Source organism: Phycodurus eques, chromosome 2, assembly GCF_024500275.1.
Source record: "Phycodurus eques isolate BA_2022a chromosome 2, UOR_Pequ_1.1, whole genome shotgun sequence".
NCBI classification, from domain to species: Eukaryota; Metazoa; Chordata; class Actinopteri; order Syngnathiformes; family Syngnathidae; genus Phycodurus; species Phycodurus eques.
The window spans coordinates 21,880,308-21,892,807 of NC_084526.1; the positions used below are offsets into that span (position 1 = coordinate 21,880,308).

At 42.9% G+C, this 12,500-nt stretch overlaps 1 protein-coding gene across 12 annotated transcripts in view; it reads right to left on the minus strand.

The window, feature by feature from the left end:
- Positions 1–12,500, minus strand: part of LOC133398128 (A-kinase anchor protein 13) — a 224,464-nt gene that overhangs the window by 56,041 nt on the left and 155,923 nt on the right. For all 12 annotated transcript variants that reach the window (XR_009767767.1, XM_061669758.1, XM_061669769.1 and 9 more), the window contains 3 exons: positions 12,415–12,457; positions 12,213–12,327; positions 1–24 (listed from right to left, as the gene is read on the minus strand). The exon at positions 1–24 is cut by the window's left edge and continues 136 nt beyond it. Coding sequence is in view for 11 of the 12 variants with exons in the window: in XM_061669758.1 (XP_061525742.1) it covers positions 1–24; positions 12,213–12,327; positions 12,415–12,457 (182 nt within the window). In the remaining variant the exon portion in view is untranslated. The remainder of the gene's footprint in view (positions 25–12,212; positions 12,328–12,414; positions 12,458–12,500) is intronic.

Consider the following 12,500-nt stretch of genomic DNA (forward strand, 5'->3'; position numbering starts at 1 on the left):
CTCCTTTTTGTCCCGTTCCTTTTCCTGTACAGGTAGAGCACACCAGCAAACAAACACAAAAAGTGACTTTGGAGTGCAAAAACGGGGCAAAAAACCTGTGTCGGCAGTTAGAAATTCTCTGTCGGAATCCAGCTGAGCAGGGGGTGGGGGGTGTAGTTGGTCCTTAAGCTGCCCATTATTTTCGCTATGAACTAATCGCCTCTTGTAGTTAAGCTTACTTTGGGTGCTTTTCACAATCAAAACACAACACCGGCTTGACCCTGTGTGTTGTCTGCAATAGGAACAAGACTGCAGAATGTAGGAGGAAGGAAGCACCTGATGCACATTTCCTTTCTTTTCACTATATAGACAAGTAGCAAGATAGTACCTTTTAAGTACATTTCTCTCTTGCTATATTGCAGTTCACTTATTGCGATTCAGTGCATCGAAGAGTTTTTTATTGAACAACATAGTACAGTTACTCAACTGCACATCTAAGATCATCATTAGCTAATTGAATATAGTGTGGCGCTAATCAGTCACGCAAGGGCAACTGAGACTCTTGGCTTGGAGATGAAAACATTTCAATGAACAGCAGCAATTTAAACAGTTGCCACCAGGTAACTTGGCGAGATAGAGAACTTGACCAGAAGGCCACTGTTTATCAGACGATTCACAGTCAGGGCTTCATGAAACTAAAATGCAAATATACCAACCTAGCGCGACGTATAGGTAAGTCACACCCTCATAACAATAAGGACAGGAATAAATGCAAGTTAAGAGCAACGTTTAGCTTGCTCTACTACAACTACAGTATTTAAAAAAAGCACCACAAAGCATACTGGGAAGATGCATGGCTTCTGTAGGCACAACTTTCCAGCATCCTTTGCTTTACCACCGCTTGTTAGAACGAATCTGCATGGACACCGCTGTTGGTGCTCTTACAATCGCTTGACGAATAAAGCTGTAATGATTCTGTATCAAAACTGAAAATCACAGTCCTCAAATACACAATCATGTATCTTCTTTGAAATGGCAGAGCTGTGACACGACCCTTTCAACTGTGTGCCTCCGTCATTTCATAAAAAAAAGTATGTTTGCAAAACTAACTATAACCTTCACGGAACCTGCATGTCGGTTATTCGTCTTTTGGGGAAAACTCAAAGAGAAACGGACAACTGCCGAAAGTCTTTAAATGCGACTGATATCCGCCACCAAAGGCAGATGTGAAAGCAGATGAGGAGTGTGTCTCGCTGACACAGCAGGTGACATTTTCACAGCACTACTTCAGCAACAGCAAGAAAACCTGAAAATATTTGTCACAATAATCATGGACTAAAAAAAACCCCCACTGGATGCACGTTCACTGGAGATACAGGAGATAAAAGCAAGTTTACTTTATATCTGTCTATCTACGGTCACAAATCTGAAAGTCCACTTGAGCAGTTTGCAAAATAGCAACAAGGGAAGGAAAACATGCCAATAAGAGCTTGATAATTTGTTTTGTAAGTTTAACAGATAAACAGATTTTACAAAGGCCACACTACAGCATGTGTCTCATGAATGGTTTTACTGTACGTTGTGATGCATCGAAGAATCAGAATCCTAGAAGCCGTATTATGCACTGCACTTATTGCACTTAAAATTCTGTGGACTGTTATACAGTACTACAATAGAGTACTACTTTTTCCAGTTTGCCCATTTTGGCATAACTCCTTAAAGTGTCCGGCTAACAAGGCGACACAGTCCGCATAAGTCTGCGCTTTTCCGGGAGTACAAAAAAAATGTGCTGGCCCTGCTGCCCAAGTTGTGAATCAGCATAGCAGTTAGCCGTGCGTTGCTAGACTGGGCTAGTCTGATTGTGTCCACAGTAATGTGAACGTTGCAGTTTGTGGCATAGTTTGTTTCCTAAACTCCATGGTGTCATTTAGATCTTATTATATTTAAATCGTAGCTATTTTGTTAGAGAAAAGATGATTTGTTTTTACATATTTTGTTATTTCATTACTGGTTTACAGCACAGACCAGAGACTATGATTATTTTATTTCTTTAGAATCATGCACAATTAAGTGTACTAAATACATAATCTAGTTTTTGCTATCATAATCTCTTGTTTTTACCTCCCCAAAACAAAGGGACAACAAGGGATTACTGTAATTACAAAACAAATTCAACCTGCAAGCAGTGATGTTTGGTGAACTCTTGAAATGACCATCAGACCTTGACGTCATTCTCCGCCCACATTCGAAGGCGTTGGCGGAAAAGCTTGACAATTCAGCGTCGCAACATGTCTAGGCTAACTGCGTCCGATTAGGTTCATTTGGGTGGATTCCAGAGTTTATCAAGTAGAAAAAACTGGAAAAACTATGCTCAAATTTAAGAACTTGAGAAGGGGGCCAATACTTTTTCATGGCACTGTAATTAGCCCCATTGTTACATAATAGTAGGACAGAAGCACAGAAGGTCTTGCTCAGAGACACATTTTTGGAAAGATTTACTTGGTTGTGTAAATTCACACTTGTGTGGTCAGGCACTCCAGAGACCAAAGTATTTGCATGCAAGAATGACACGGTGTAACATGACTGGCTCCTCCCGGGAAGTGTGACAGCTGACACAGATGTTCCATCTGGGTCTCAGTTTCTCCCGAACTTTCCCAAGTTGGGAACTGTTGTACAGACAGAGAGAGAGATGACGTCAACCCTCTTCCGTTTGGTTATTGCAATTCCGATTATGTTATGTGAAGAAGAACAAGAGCTGTTATTCTCAGGGCCTGACGTCACATAGCATCCACCCAAACCCAGAGGAAACGGACAAAGCAGAGCTTCAAAACCTTAGTTTAACAAGGCAACAGCTCAAGGTTAAAATGTCACAAAGAAAAAACTTAGTGGAACATCAAAGTCCAGAAACTGAGCAAGAAACTAGGAAAAGTACTCCCACTAAAACCGCACAAAAACTGTCAACTGTGACCTCACATGAGACTTCAGCTCAGTATCAAAAATAATTCCACAGAATTTTCTCTCTTTTTTGTGTTTTTGTTTTGTTTTTGTTTTTTTGTTCTTTTAAGCAATGCCACTGCCAAAGCTTGTCCAAAGATGTCCAAGAGGAAAATTGTTATGACAACTATAGAACAGGAAATAAACTGGATGTGGCATAGCGTCAGGTTAGCATGGCGTGAGCGTCTGCGTCCTGGCTGCTCAGTCCAATACAGCTAAAGTGCCAATAATATTAAGAGACAAACATCCACTTAACACTGTACATTTGACAATGTGTAGAGACTCACCTCCCAGGCACATGGCGTAATCCTGCCACTGGAGCGGTTAACTTGAAGTTACCTGACTTCACTTCCTTTGCATCATCCTGAGAAGTTTACCACCCTTTTTCTCCAAAGAAGTCTGTCGGACGTCTACCGGAATCTTCCATCACAATGCTGTTTGCTGTCAAGCAACTCTAGCTATTTCTCCACTAGATAACAATCAAGATTTTATTCACCCTCCCCTTGCGTTATTGTTAACCGTCCTTGGAACTTTTGAAAGGCGCTATATAAATATAAGCTATTATTATTATTATTATTATTTAACAAGCCTCCCCCTGACGTTTCTGAACCACAACACCTCTACATATCAAAGGGTGAGTGAAGAGTATTATTTTTGATAATGATACAGCAATTACCTTATTTTTAGGCTATCTTCACACTACAGGTCAATAGACTTGTATGACAGTTAAAATGCTAATAAGCTTGCATCTACACTTTCTTGAACACTAAGCTCACAGGTCAATAAAGGGTGAGTCCTTTTACGATATAGTAGTTAACTTCTGTTTACACTTGTATGACAGATGAGAATATTAACAGGTAACCTACACAGGTACATGAAATAGACTGCCTTAAGCTTGCCACCCTCTGTACTTTTTTTTAAACGCTATGCCATTGCCTCAGTCACCAGTCAAAGGGTGGATGGTTTTACTTTATTTACCTTCGTAACACAGTGGTTACCTTCTTTTAACATTTCTATGACAACGAAGAATGTTAAAAAGCGAGACACATTTACTTTGTCAACTTCTTTTCGCAAAAATTCTAAAATGTTACTCAAAACATTGACTGTAGGCTTTGACGTTGGTGATATTATTTTCAATTGTTTTGAAGGTCTGTGTCAAAACTTGCACTTCCTGCCACAACAAAAACTGCTTGACCAACAATGAAACACGGCAAAAAGTCTCTATAAAGTCTGATAATACACTCAAAGTTTTCTACTTTAGAAAGTAAGAAGCAGAAAAAGACACAAGGGAGCATGTTTAACAACAGTTTTAACAACCTGAAAGCTTTGTTTGGGACATCAAGAAATCACTGGAAAGAAAATCAATGTCAGACACTCACAACGCAGTATCGTGGACCCGGCCCACCTACCTGGGACCAACCCTTCCACCGCCTAACGGAGAAGCCATGGCTCCGCATCAGCCTTCTGCATGACATTGCTGAGCGGCGACGGCGGCTACAAGAAGCAGCAGCGAGACGCCATTGAGCCGGGCGACAAAGAGGAAGTGGGGACTGATACTTCTGCAATGAGCATTTTGGTGTTGAGGCTGTGACGACACCACTGCAGTAACAGCCAGTTTAAAAATGGAGGCTTAAATGACGCGCGAAGCGGCCTGTCTTGCTGTTTTACTTACTCTTCAACCCCAGTGACACCTACAATCCATCCATTCATTTTCTATAATTTGTCCTATCAGGGTGGTGGGTGAGCTGGCGCCTATTCCAACTGACATTTGGTGATAAAAGTGGGGTACAGCCTGGACAGGTTGCCAGTCAATCGCCGTGCACATACAGTGGGGGGGAAAAAGTTTTAGTCAGGCAGCAATTGTGCAAGTTCTCCCACTTAAAAAAGATAAGAGAGGCCTGTAATTTTCATCATAGGTACATTGGGTATGGAAAGTATTCAGACCCCTTAAATTTTTCACTGTTATATTGCAGCCATTTGCTAAAATCATTGACATTAATTTCCCCCCCGATAAATGTACACACAGCACCCCATATTGACAGAAAAAAAAACAGAATTGTTGAAATTCTTTCAGATTAAAAAAGAAAAACTGAAATATCACACAGCCATAAGTATTCAGACCATTTGCTCAGTATTTAGTAGTAGCACCCTTTTGAGCTAATACAGCCATGAGTCAGGTTTTTCACACCTGGATTTGGGGATCCTCTGCATTCCTACTTGCAGATCCTCTCCAGTTCTGTCAGCTTGGATGGTGAACGTTGGTGGACAGCCATTTTCATGTCTCTCCATAGATGCTCAATTAGGTTTAAATCAGGGCTCTGGCTGGGCCATTCAAGAACAGTCACGGAGTTGTTCTGAAGCCACTTCATTATTTTACCTGTGTGCTTAGGGTCATTGTCTTGTTGGAAGGTGAACCTTCGGCCCAGTCTTAGGTCCTGAGCACCCTGGAGAAGGTTTTCGTCCAGGATATCCCTGTACATGAATGCATTGATCTTTCCTTCGATTGCAACCAGTCATCCTGTCCCTGCATCTGAAAAACATCCCCACAGCATGATGCTGCCACCACCATGCTTCACTGTTGGGACTGTATTGGACAGGTAATGAGCAGTGCCTGGTTTTCTCCACATATACCACTGAGAATTAAGGCCAAAAAATTCCATCTTGGTCTCATCAGACCTAAAGAATCTTATTTCTCACCATCTTGGAGTCCTTCAGGTGTTTTTTAGCAAACTCCATGCAGGTTTCCATGTGACTTGCACTGAGGAGAGGCTTCCGTCGGGCCACTCTGCCATCAAGCGCCGACTGGTAGAGGGCTGCAGTGATGATTGACTTTCAAGAAATTTCTCCCATCTCCTGACTGTATCTCTGGAGCTCAGCCGCAGTTATCTTTGGGTTTTTCTTTACCTCTCTCACCAAGGCTCTTCTCCCCCGATTGCTCAGTTTGGCGGGCGGCCAGCTCTAGGTAGGGTTCTGGTTGTCCCAAATGTCTTTCATTTAAGGGTTATGGAGGCCACTGTGCTCTTAGGAACCTTAAGTGCAGCAGAATATTTTTTGTAACCTTGGCCAGATCTGTGCTTTGCCACAATTCTGTCTCTGAGCTCTTCAGGCAGTTCCTTTGACCTCATGATTCTCATTTGCTCTGACATGCACTGTGAGCTGTAAGGGCCTATATAGACAGGGTGTGTGGCTTTCCTTATCAAGTCCAATCAGTATAACCAAACACAGCTGGACTCCAATGAAGGTGTAGAACCATCTCAAGGATGATCAGAAAAATGGACAGCACCAGAGTTAAATATATGAGTGTCACAGCAAAGGGTCTGAATATTTATGGCTGTGTGATATTTCAGTTTTGATTTTTTAATAAATCTGCAAAAATTTAAACAATTCAGTTTTTTTTCTGTCAATATGGAGTGCGGTGGGTACATTAATGAGGGGAAAAAATGAACTCAATGATTTTATCAAATGGCTGCAATATAACAAAGAGTGAAAAATTTAAGGTGTCTGAATACTTTCCGTACCCACTGTATTCCTCACCTGTGAGAGACAAAATGAGAAAAGAAATCCAGAAAATGACTGTGATTTTTAAAGAATTTATGATCAAATTATGGTGGAAATTAAGTATTTGGTCAAAAACAAAAGTTCATCTCAATTAACGTTGGGCATCATTTGAATTTGAGCGATTCCGGTTCCTTAGTTCAATTCCGGATCCAAACGATTATCGATTCTGATTCTTTTAGGGGGCTGGGTCAAAAACGTTTGCATGGTTTATATATAAAAGGTGTCCAAAATGCAGCCCTATGGGGGCCACAGGCCAGTGCAAACTGTAGGCCGGTCCCAAGCCCAGATAAATGCAGAGGGTTGCGTCAGGAAGGGCATCCGTCTTAAAACTTTGCCAGACAAATATGAGCGTTCATCCAAAGAAATCCACACCGGATCGGTAGTGGCCCGGGTTAACAACGTCCACCACCGGCGGCGTCAACCTGCAGAGCACCGTTGGAAATTCAGCTACTGTGGGTCGAAGAAGAAGAAGAAGAGGAGGTGGAAAGCGGGTTCTTCGGCAGAAAGAGAAGAGGAAAGCACAGAGCCTAGAACTGAATGTGGGGACTTTGAATGTTGGGACGATGACAGGAAAATCTTGGGAGTTGGTTGACATGATGATTAGGAGAAAGTTTGATGTATTGTGTGTCCAGGAGACCAGGTGGAAAGGCAGTAAGGCTAGAAATTTAGGGGCAGGGTTTAAATTATTTTACCATGGTGTAGATGGGAAGAGAGATGGAGTCGGGGTTATTTTAAAAGAAGAGTTGGCTAAGAATGTCTTGGAGGTGAAAAGAGTATCAGGTCGAGTGATGAGGCTGAAACTTGAAATTGAGGGTGTTATGTATAATGTGGCTATGCCCCACAGGTTGGGTGTGACTGATAGGTGAAAGAGAAATTCTGGAAGGAGCTAGACGAAGTAGTTCTGAGCATCCCAGACAGAGAGAGTGTCGTGATTGGTGCAGATTGTATTGGACATGTTGGTGAAGGAAATGGGGGTGATGAAGAAGTGATGGGTAAGTACGGCATCCAGGAAAGGAACTTGGAGGGAGAGATGGTGGTAGACTATGCAAAAAGGATGCAAATGGCTGTAGTGAACACTTTTTTCCAGGTGATCAGAGAGGCAGGCAGGAGAGTACTTGTTGTATCTTCTGGCAGGAAAGAAGAAGAGGAGACCTGGTGGTGGAACCTCACAGTACAGGAAATCATACAAGGAAAAAGGTTAGCGAAGAAGAAGTGTGACACTGAAAGGACCGAGGAGAGGCGAAAGGAATACATTGAGATGAGACACAGGGCAAATGTAGAGTTGGCAAAGGCCAAACAAGAGGCATATGATGACATGTATGGTAGGTTGGACTCTAAAAAAGGAGAAAAGGATCTATACAGGTTGGCCAGACAGATGGATAGAGATAGGAAGGATGTGCAGCAGGTTAGGGTGATTAAGGATAGAGATGGAAATATGTTGACTGGTGCCAGCAGTGTGCTAGCTAGATGGAAAGAATACTTCGAGGAGCTGATGAATGAGGAAAATGAGAAGAAGGGAGAGTAGAAGAGGCAAGTGTGGTGAACCAGGAAGTGGCAATGATTAGTAAGGGGGAAGTTAGAAAGGCATTAAAGAGGATGAGAAATGGAAAGGCAGTCGTTCCTGATGACATTCCTGTGGAGGTATCGAAGCATCTAGGAGAGGTTGCTGTGGAGTTTTTGACCAGCTCGTTCAATAGAATTCTAGCACGTGAGAAGATGCCTGAGGAATGGAGGAAAAGTGTGCTGGTGCCCATTTTTAAGAACAAGGGTGAAGTGCAGAGCTGTGGGAACTATAGAGGAATAAAGTTGATGAGCCACACAATGAAGTTATGGGAAAGAGTCGTGGAGGCTACACTCAGGAGAGAAGTGAGTATTTGCGAGCAACAGTATGGTTTCATGCCTAGAAAGAGTACCACAGATGCATTATTTGCCTTGAGGATGTTGATGGAAAAATACAGAGAAGGTCAGAAGGAGCTACATTGTGTCTTTGTAGATCTGGAGAAAGCCTATGATAGAGAACCCAGAGAGGAACTGTGGTACTGCATGCAGATGTCTGGAGTGGCAAAGAAGTATGTTAGAATAATACAGGACATGTACGAGGGCAGCAGAACAGCGGTGAGGTGTGCTGTAGGTGTGACAGACAAATTTACACTGTAGTTACACTGCACTCACTGTAGTAGTCTCGCCACGCTGCAGTATTTGCATATCTGTTGTTGACCAATACTGGCCACTCATGCCAGAGTAGCATCTGCTCCATTTGCACACTGATTGAGGAGTATCTGCAACATTTGCACAATCAACATTGTCTCAGATTATCACACGACTCGCTTGAAGTCTCGGCGCCCTTTGCACAATGGTCATTGCACCGGACTATTGCAACATTAGTCTTTCGAACTGCTCTAAGTGCTAGAGGTCTCTGCATCTTTTTGCACAATTGTCAAAAAAAACAAAAAATAATAATGGCATTACCAGATTACTAGCAACCCTTTATTGCTCAGTGACTGTTTTTTGTCAATGTTTTTATGTCTCAAAAGTGTTCTCTGTCAATTGACTGTCTGCTGTCGTACTAGAGCGGCTCCAACTACCGGAGACAAATTCCTTGTGTGTTTTTTGGACATACTTGGCAAATAAAGATGATTCTGATTCTGATTTAAATTGGAGGTGGGACCGCATTAGGGATCAGCCCTGAGCCCCTTCCTGTTTGCAGTGGCGATGGATAGGCTGACAGATGAGGTTAGACTGGAATCCCCGTGGACCATGATGTTTGCAGATGACATTGTGATCTGCAGTGAAAGCAGCGAGCAGGTGGAGGAACAGTTAGAAAGATGGAGGCATGCACTGGAATGCAGAGCAATGAAGATTAGCCCAAGTAAAACAGAATATATGTGCATGAATGAGAGGGGTGCTGGGAGAAGAGTGAGGCCACAGGGAGAAGAGATAGCAAGGGTGGAGGACTCTAAATACTTGGGGTCAACCATCCAGAGCAATGGTGAGTGTGGTCAGGAAGTGAAGAAACGGGTCCAAGCAGGTTGGAACGGGTGGAGGAACGTGTCAGGTGTGTTATGTGACATAAGAGTGTCTGCTAGGATGAAGGGCAAAGTTTATAAAACAGGGGTGAGGCCAGCCATGATGTATGGATTAGAGACAGTGACACTAAAGAGACAACACGAAGCAGAGATGGAGGTGGCGGAAATGAAGATGTTGAGGTTCGCTCTCGGAGTGACCAGGTTGGATAAAATTTGAAATGAGCTTATCAGAGGGACAGGCAAGGTTCGATGTTTTGGAGACAAAGTTAGAGAAAGCAGACTTCGATGGTTTGGACACATCCAGAGGAGAAATAGTGGGTATATTGGTAGAAGGATGATGAGGATGGAGCTCCCAGGCAAGAGAGCTAGAGGAAGACCAAAGAGAAGGTTGATGGATGTCGTGAGGGAAGACATGAGGGCAGTTGGTGTTCGAGAGGAGAATGCAGGAGATAGGGTTACATGGAAAAGGATGACACGCTGTGGCAACCCTTAACGGGACAAGCCGAAAGGGAAAGAAGAAGATATAAAGGGTGTCCAAATTATGAACATCAATTTTCTTAGCAGCACGCAGCAGAGACTAAAATGAACATTTGACTCGAGGTTCTTTGTAACCGGTATCAATATCAAACCTATGAACTAAAAGGCAATGTGTGGAACTAACCCAATTGACTTCCTATTCATTAACAGTTTCAGCTAAAAGTTAAATATAGCATTGTTAAAATAGTTATTTTAACTGTTTTAACTATTTTATTTTGTTTCACGCACCCAGTTGACTGAGAGTTGACTTAACTGAGAGCATTGTTATAATAGCTATATAGCTGCCCCTGTATTCTGTTTCATCACGTCAAATGGTTTATATGTATATGTCAAGTTTTAACTTGACTTCTTGTTTTAAGCTTGTACCCTTTTATTTTGAAGGGTATGCATCAGAACTCAGCATTTTGACATGAAAAGTAACTTCACACGGCACCGTTGACTGGTTTTAAATTTTTAAATATTTTTTTTATGGATGGAACCAAATGCTTTAAAACGCCAACTCCTTTTGCTACCCACCGATGAGGCACAAGCTTAGTGCTTGTGATACTGTGAGACAATGTTTATGTGAATTTTGTCCCAATTCATTGTGATGTAAAGTTGCTATGGTGAAGTTTTAGCCCAATGTTAAGCTTGTTTATTTTTTTTGTCATTGGCGCTTACATTGGTTTGACGACTAAAATAAACGCTAACAACCATCAGTGCAAAACTGCAAGCAACCGTTTACCTTTTTAGCTGTCTCAATGTTGACATAATTTTATTGTTTCAATCACTCAATTGACAAAGTTGACTTCACTGAAGCTCCACCCAGTGTAGGCTGAGGCTCGGAGCGTGTCAGATGCTAAACATCGGGAAAAACAACAATCTTATTCCAAGTGTTGAGTGTACGCCATGTTTTCGGAGGAAATCCACGCAAGTCTTTGTACATGAGGCCCTAGGACTTTGGAATGCTTCTTACGAAACCACTCCTTCATTGCCCGGGTGGTGTGTTTGGGATCATTGTCATGCTGAAAGACCCAGCCACGTTTCATCTCAAAATCTCCAAATAGCTATTTTTGGTACAGCAGCAAATAGACTCCAAAGAGAACCCAGCCATGCTGCTCTCTTGACTTCCAATGCTCTATGCAAAATACACAATAGATACAGGATTCCCATTATCACATGGCCGTCATGTCAATGTGCCACATTCAACAAGGCTGCCATAGGCGCAGGAGGCATGTCTTTTGGAATTGGATCTAATAATATTGTTTATCTGTGACCTGGAAATACTTCAGTCCCATTCTCTGCCTGCATTGTGCCACAGTACCAGTAAACAACAGTGGCCAATCCTGGAACTAACACTGTTTGTCAATGGAATTTTAAGTGGCAAATGGAAACTATTTTTGGACACATTGTTCAGTCCCGACACTCTGGCTTATCCGATATCCACTGTACAATAATTGAGTTCATGTGGATATGAAAGGCTCGGTTTGACTGGGTTTGCTTTGGACCACGCTAGTACTTAGCCAGCGACGGCCAGCCCACTTCTTTTGATTAAGAAGTCAGGTAGCTAACCCACTAGCTGCAGGATGATTATTGGCACTTTAAATAATTCCTTGCGGATATATGCTTCGTTTTGACACCGAGCGGCGACCTTGCTGGCAGCTGAGGGCTGCCCATAGACTCCTACAGACTTCACTTTACTGATTGATTGCGAGGCTCGTGCCTTCTCGGCTCCCTGCCGGTGAGCCTGTCCGCCGGCTTCGCAGCGAGTGGGGCTGCCTCCCCCCTCAGAGGAAAAACTCAAGTCAGTAGCAGCGAGAGGGAAATATAACTATACAATTGCAAACCATACGGTACACATTTTTACAGTGCACGTCCACCTCCATCTCCCTTGCATGTCATGTGAGTCGCTTTTTTTTTTAACACACATACGTTACGGCGAGTACGCCAAATTTCCAACACTACGCCGGGGTACTTTAACGCATGGAAGTGGGATACATACAACCTGGACTAGTCTGCAGTCAGTTGCACGGTGCTGCCTGTCACTTACTATACATTACAAAAAGGCGACTGCACTGGATTTGATTGATAAAGAGAATTTAGTGAGGAATAACACAAAAGTCTGGTGGGTGGCCTCACCCTGGTCTTTTTGTACATCTTGTTCTTGAGGTAGCTGAAGGTGCGGCTGACTTTGGTGACACCCTTGCTAGCCTCGGCGTCGCTCCGCAGCGGCCCGGGCTCCTCCTCCGATATGCTACGCAACAATGAGACAAACATGAGAACATATATATTTAACATGCAGTAAGCATTTAAGCATTGTGGCGGTTAGAGCTGCACTGACCTGTACGCAAGCGATCCAGACGTGCTGGAGTAGGATCTCATACCTGCAAAGAAATGTAAGAGTTGGTCAAAGCCTGGATTATTTAT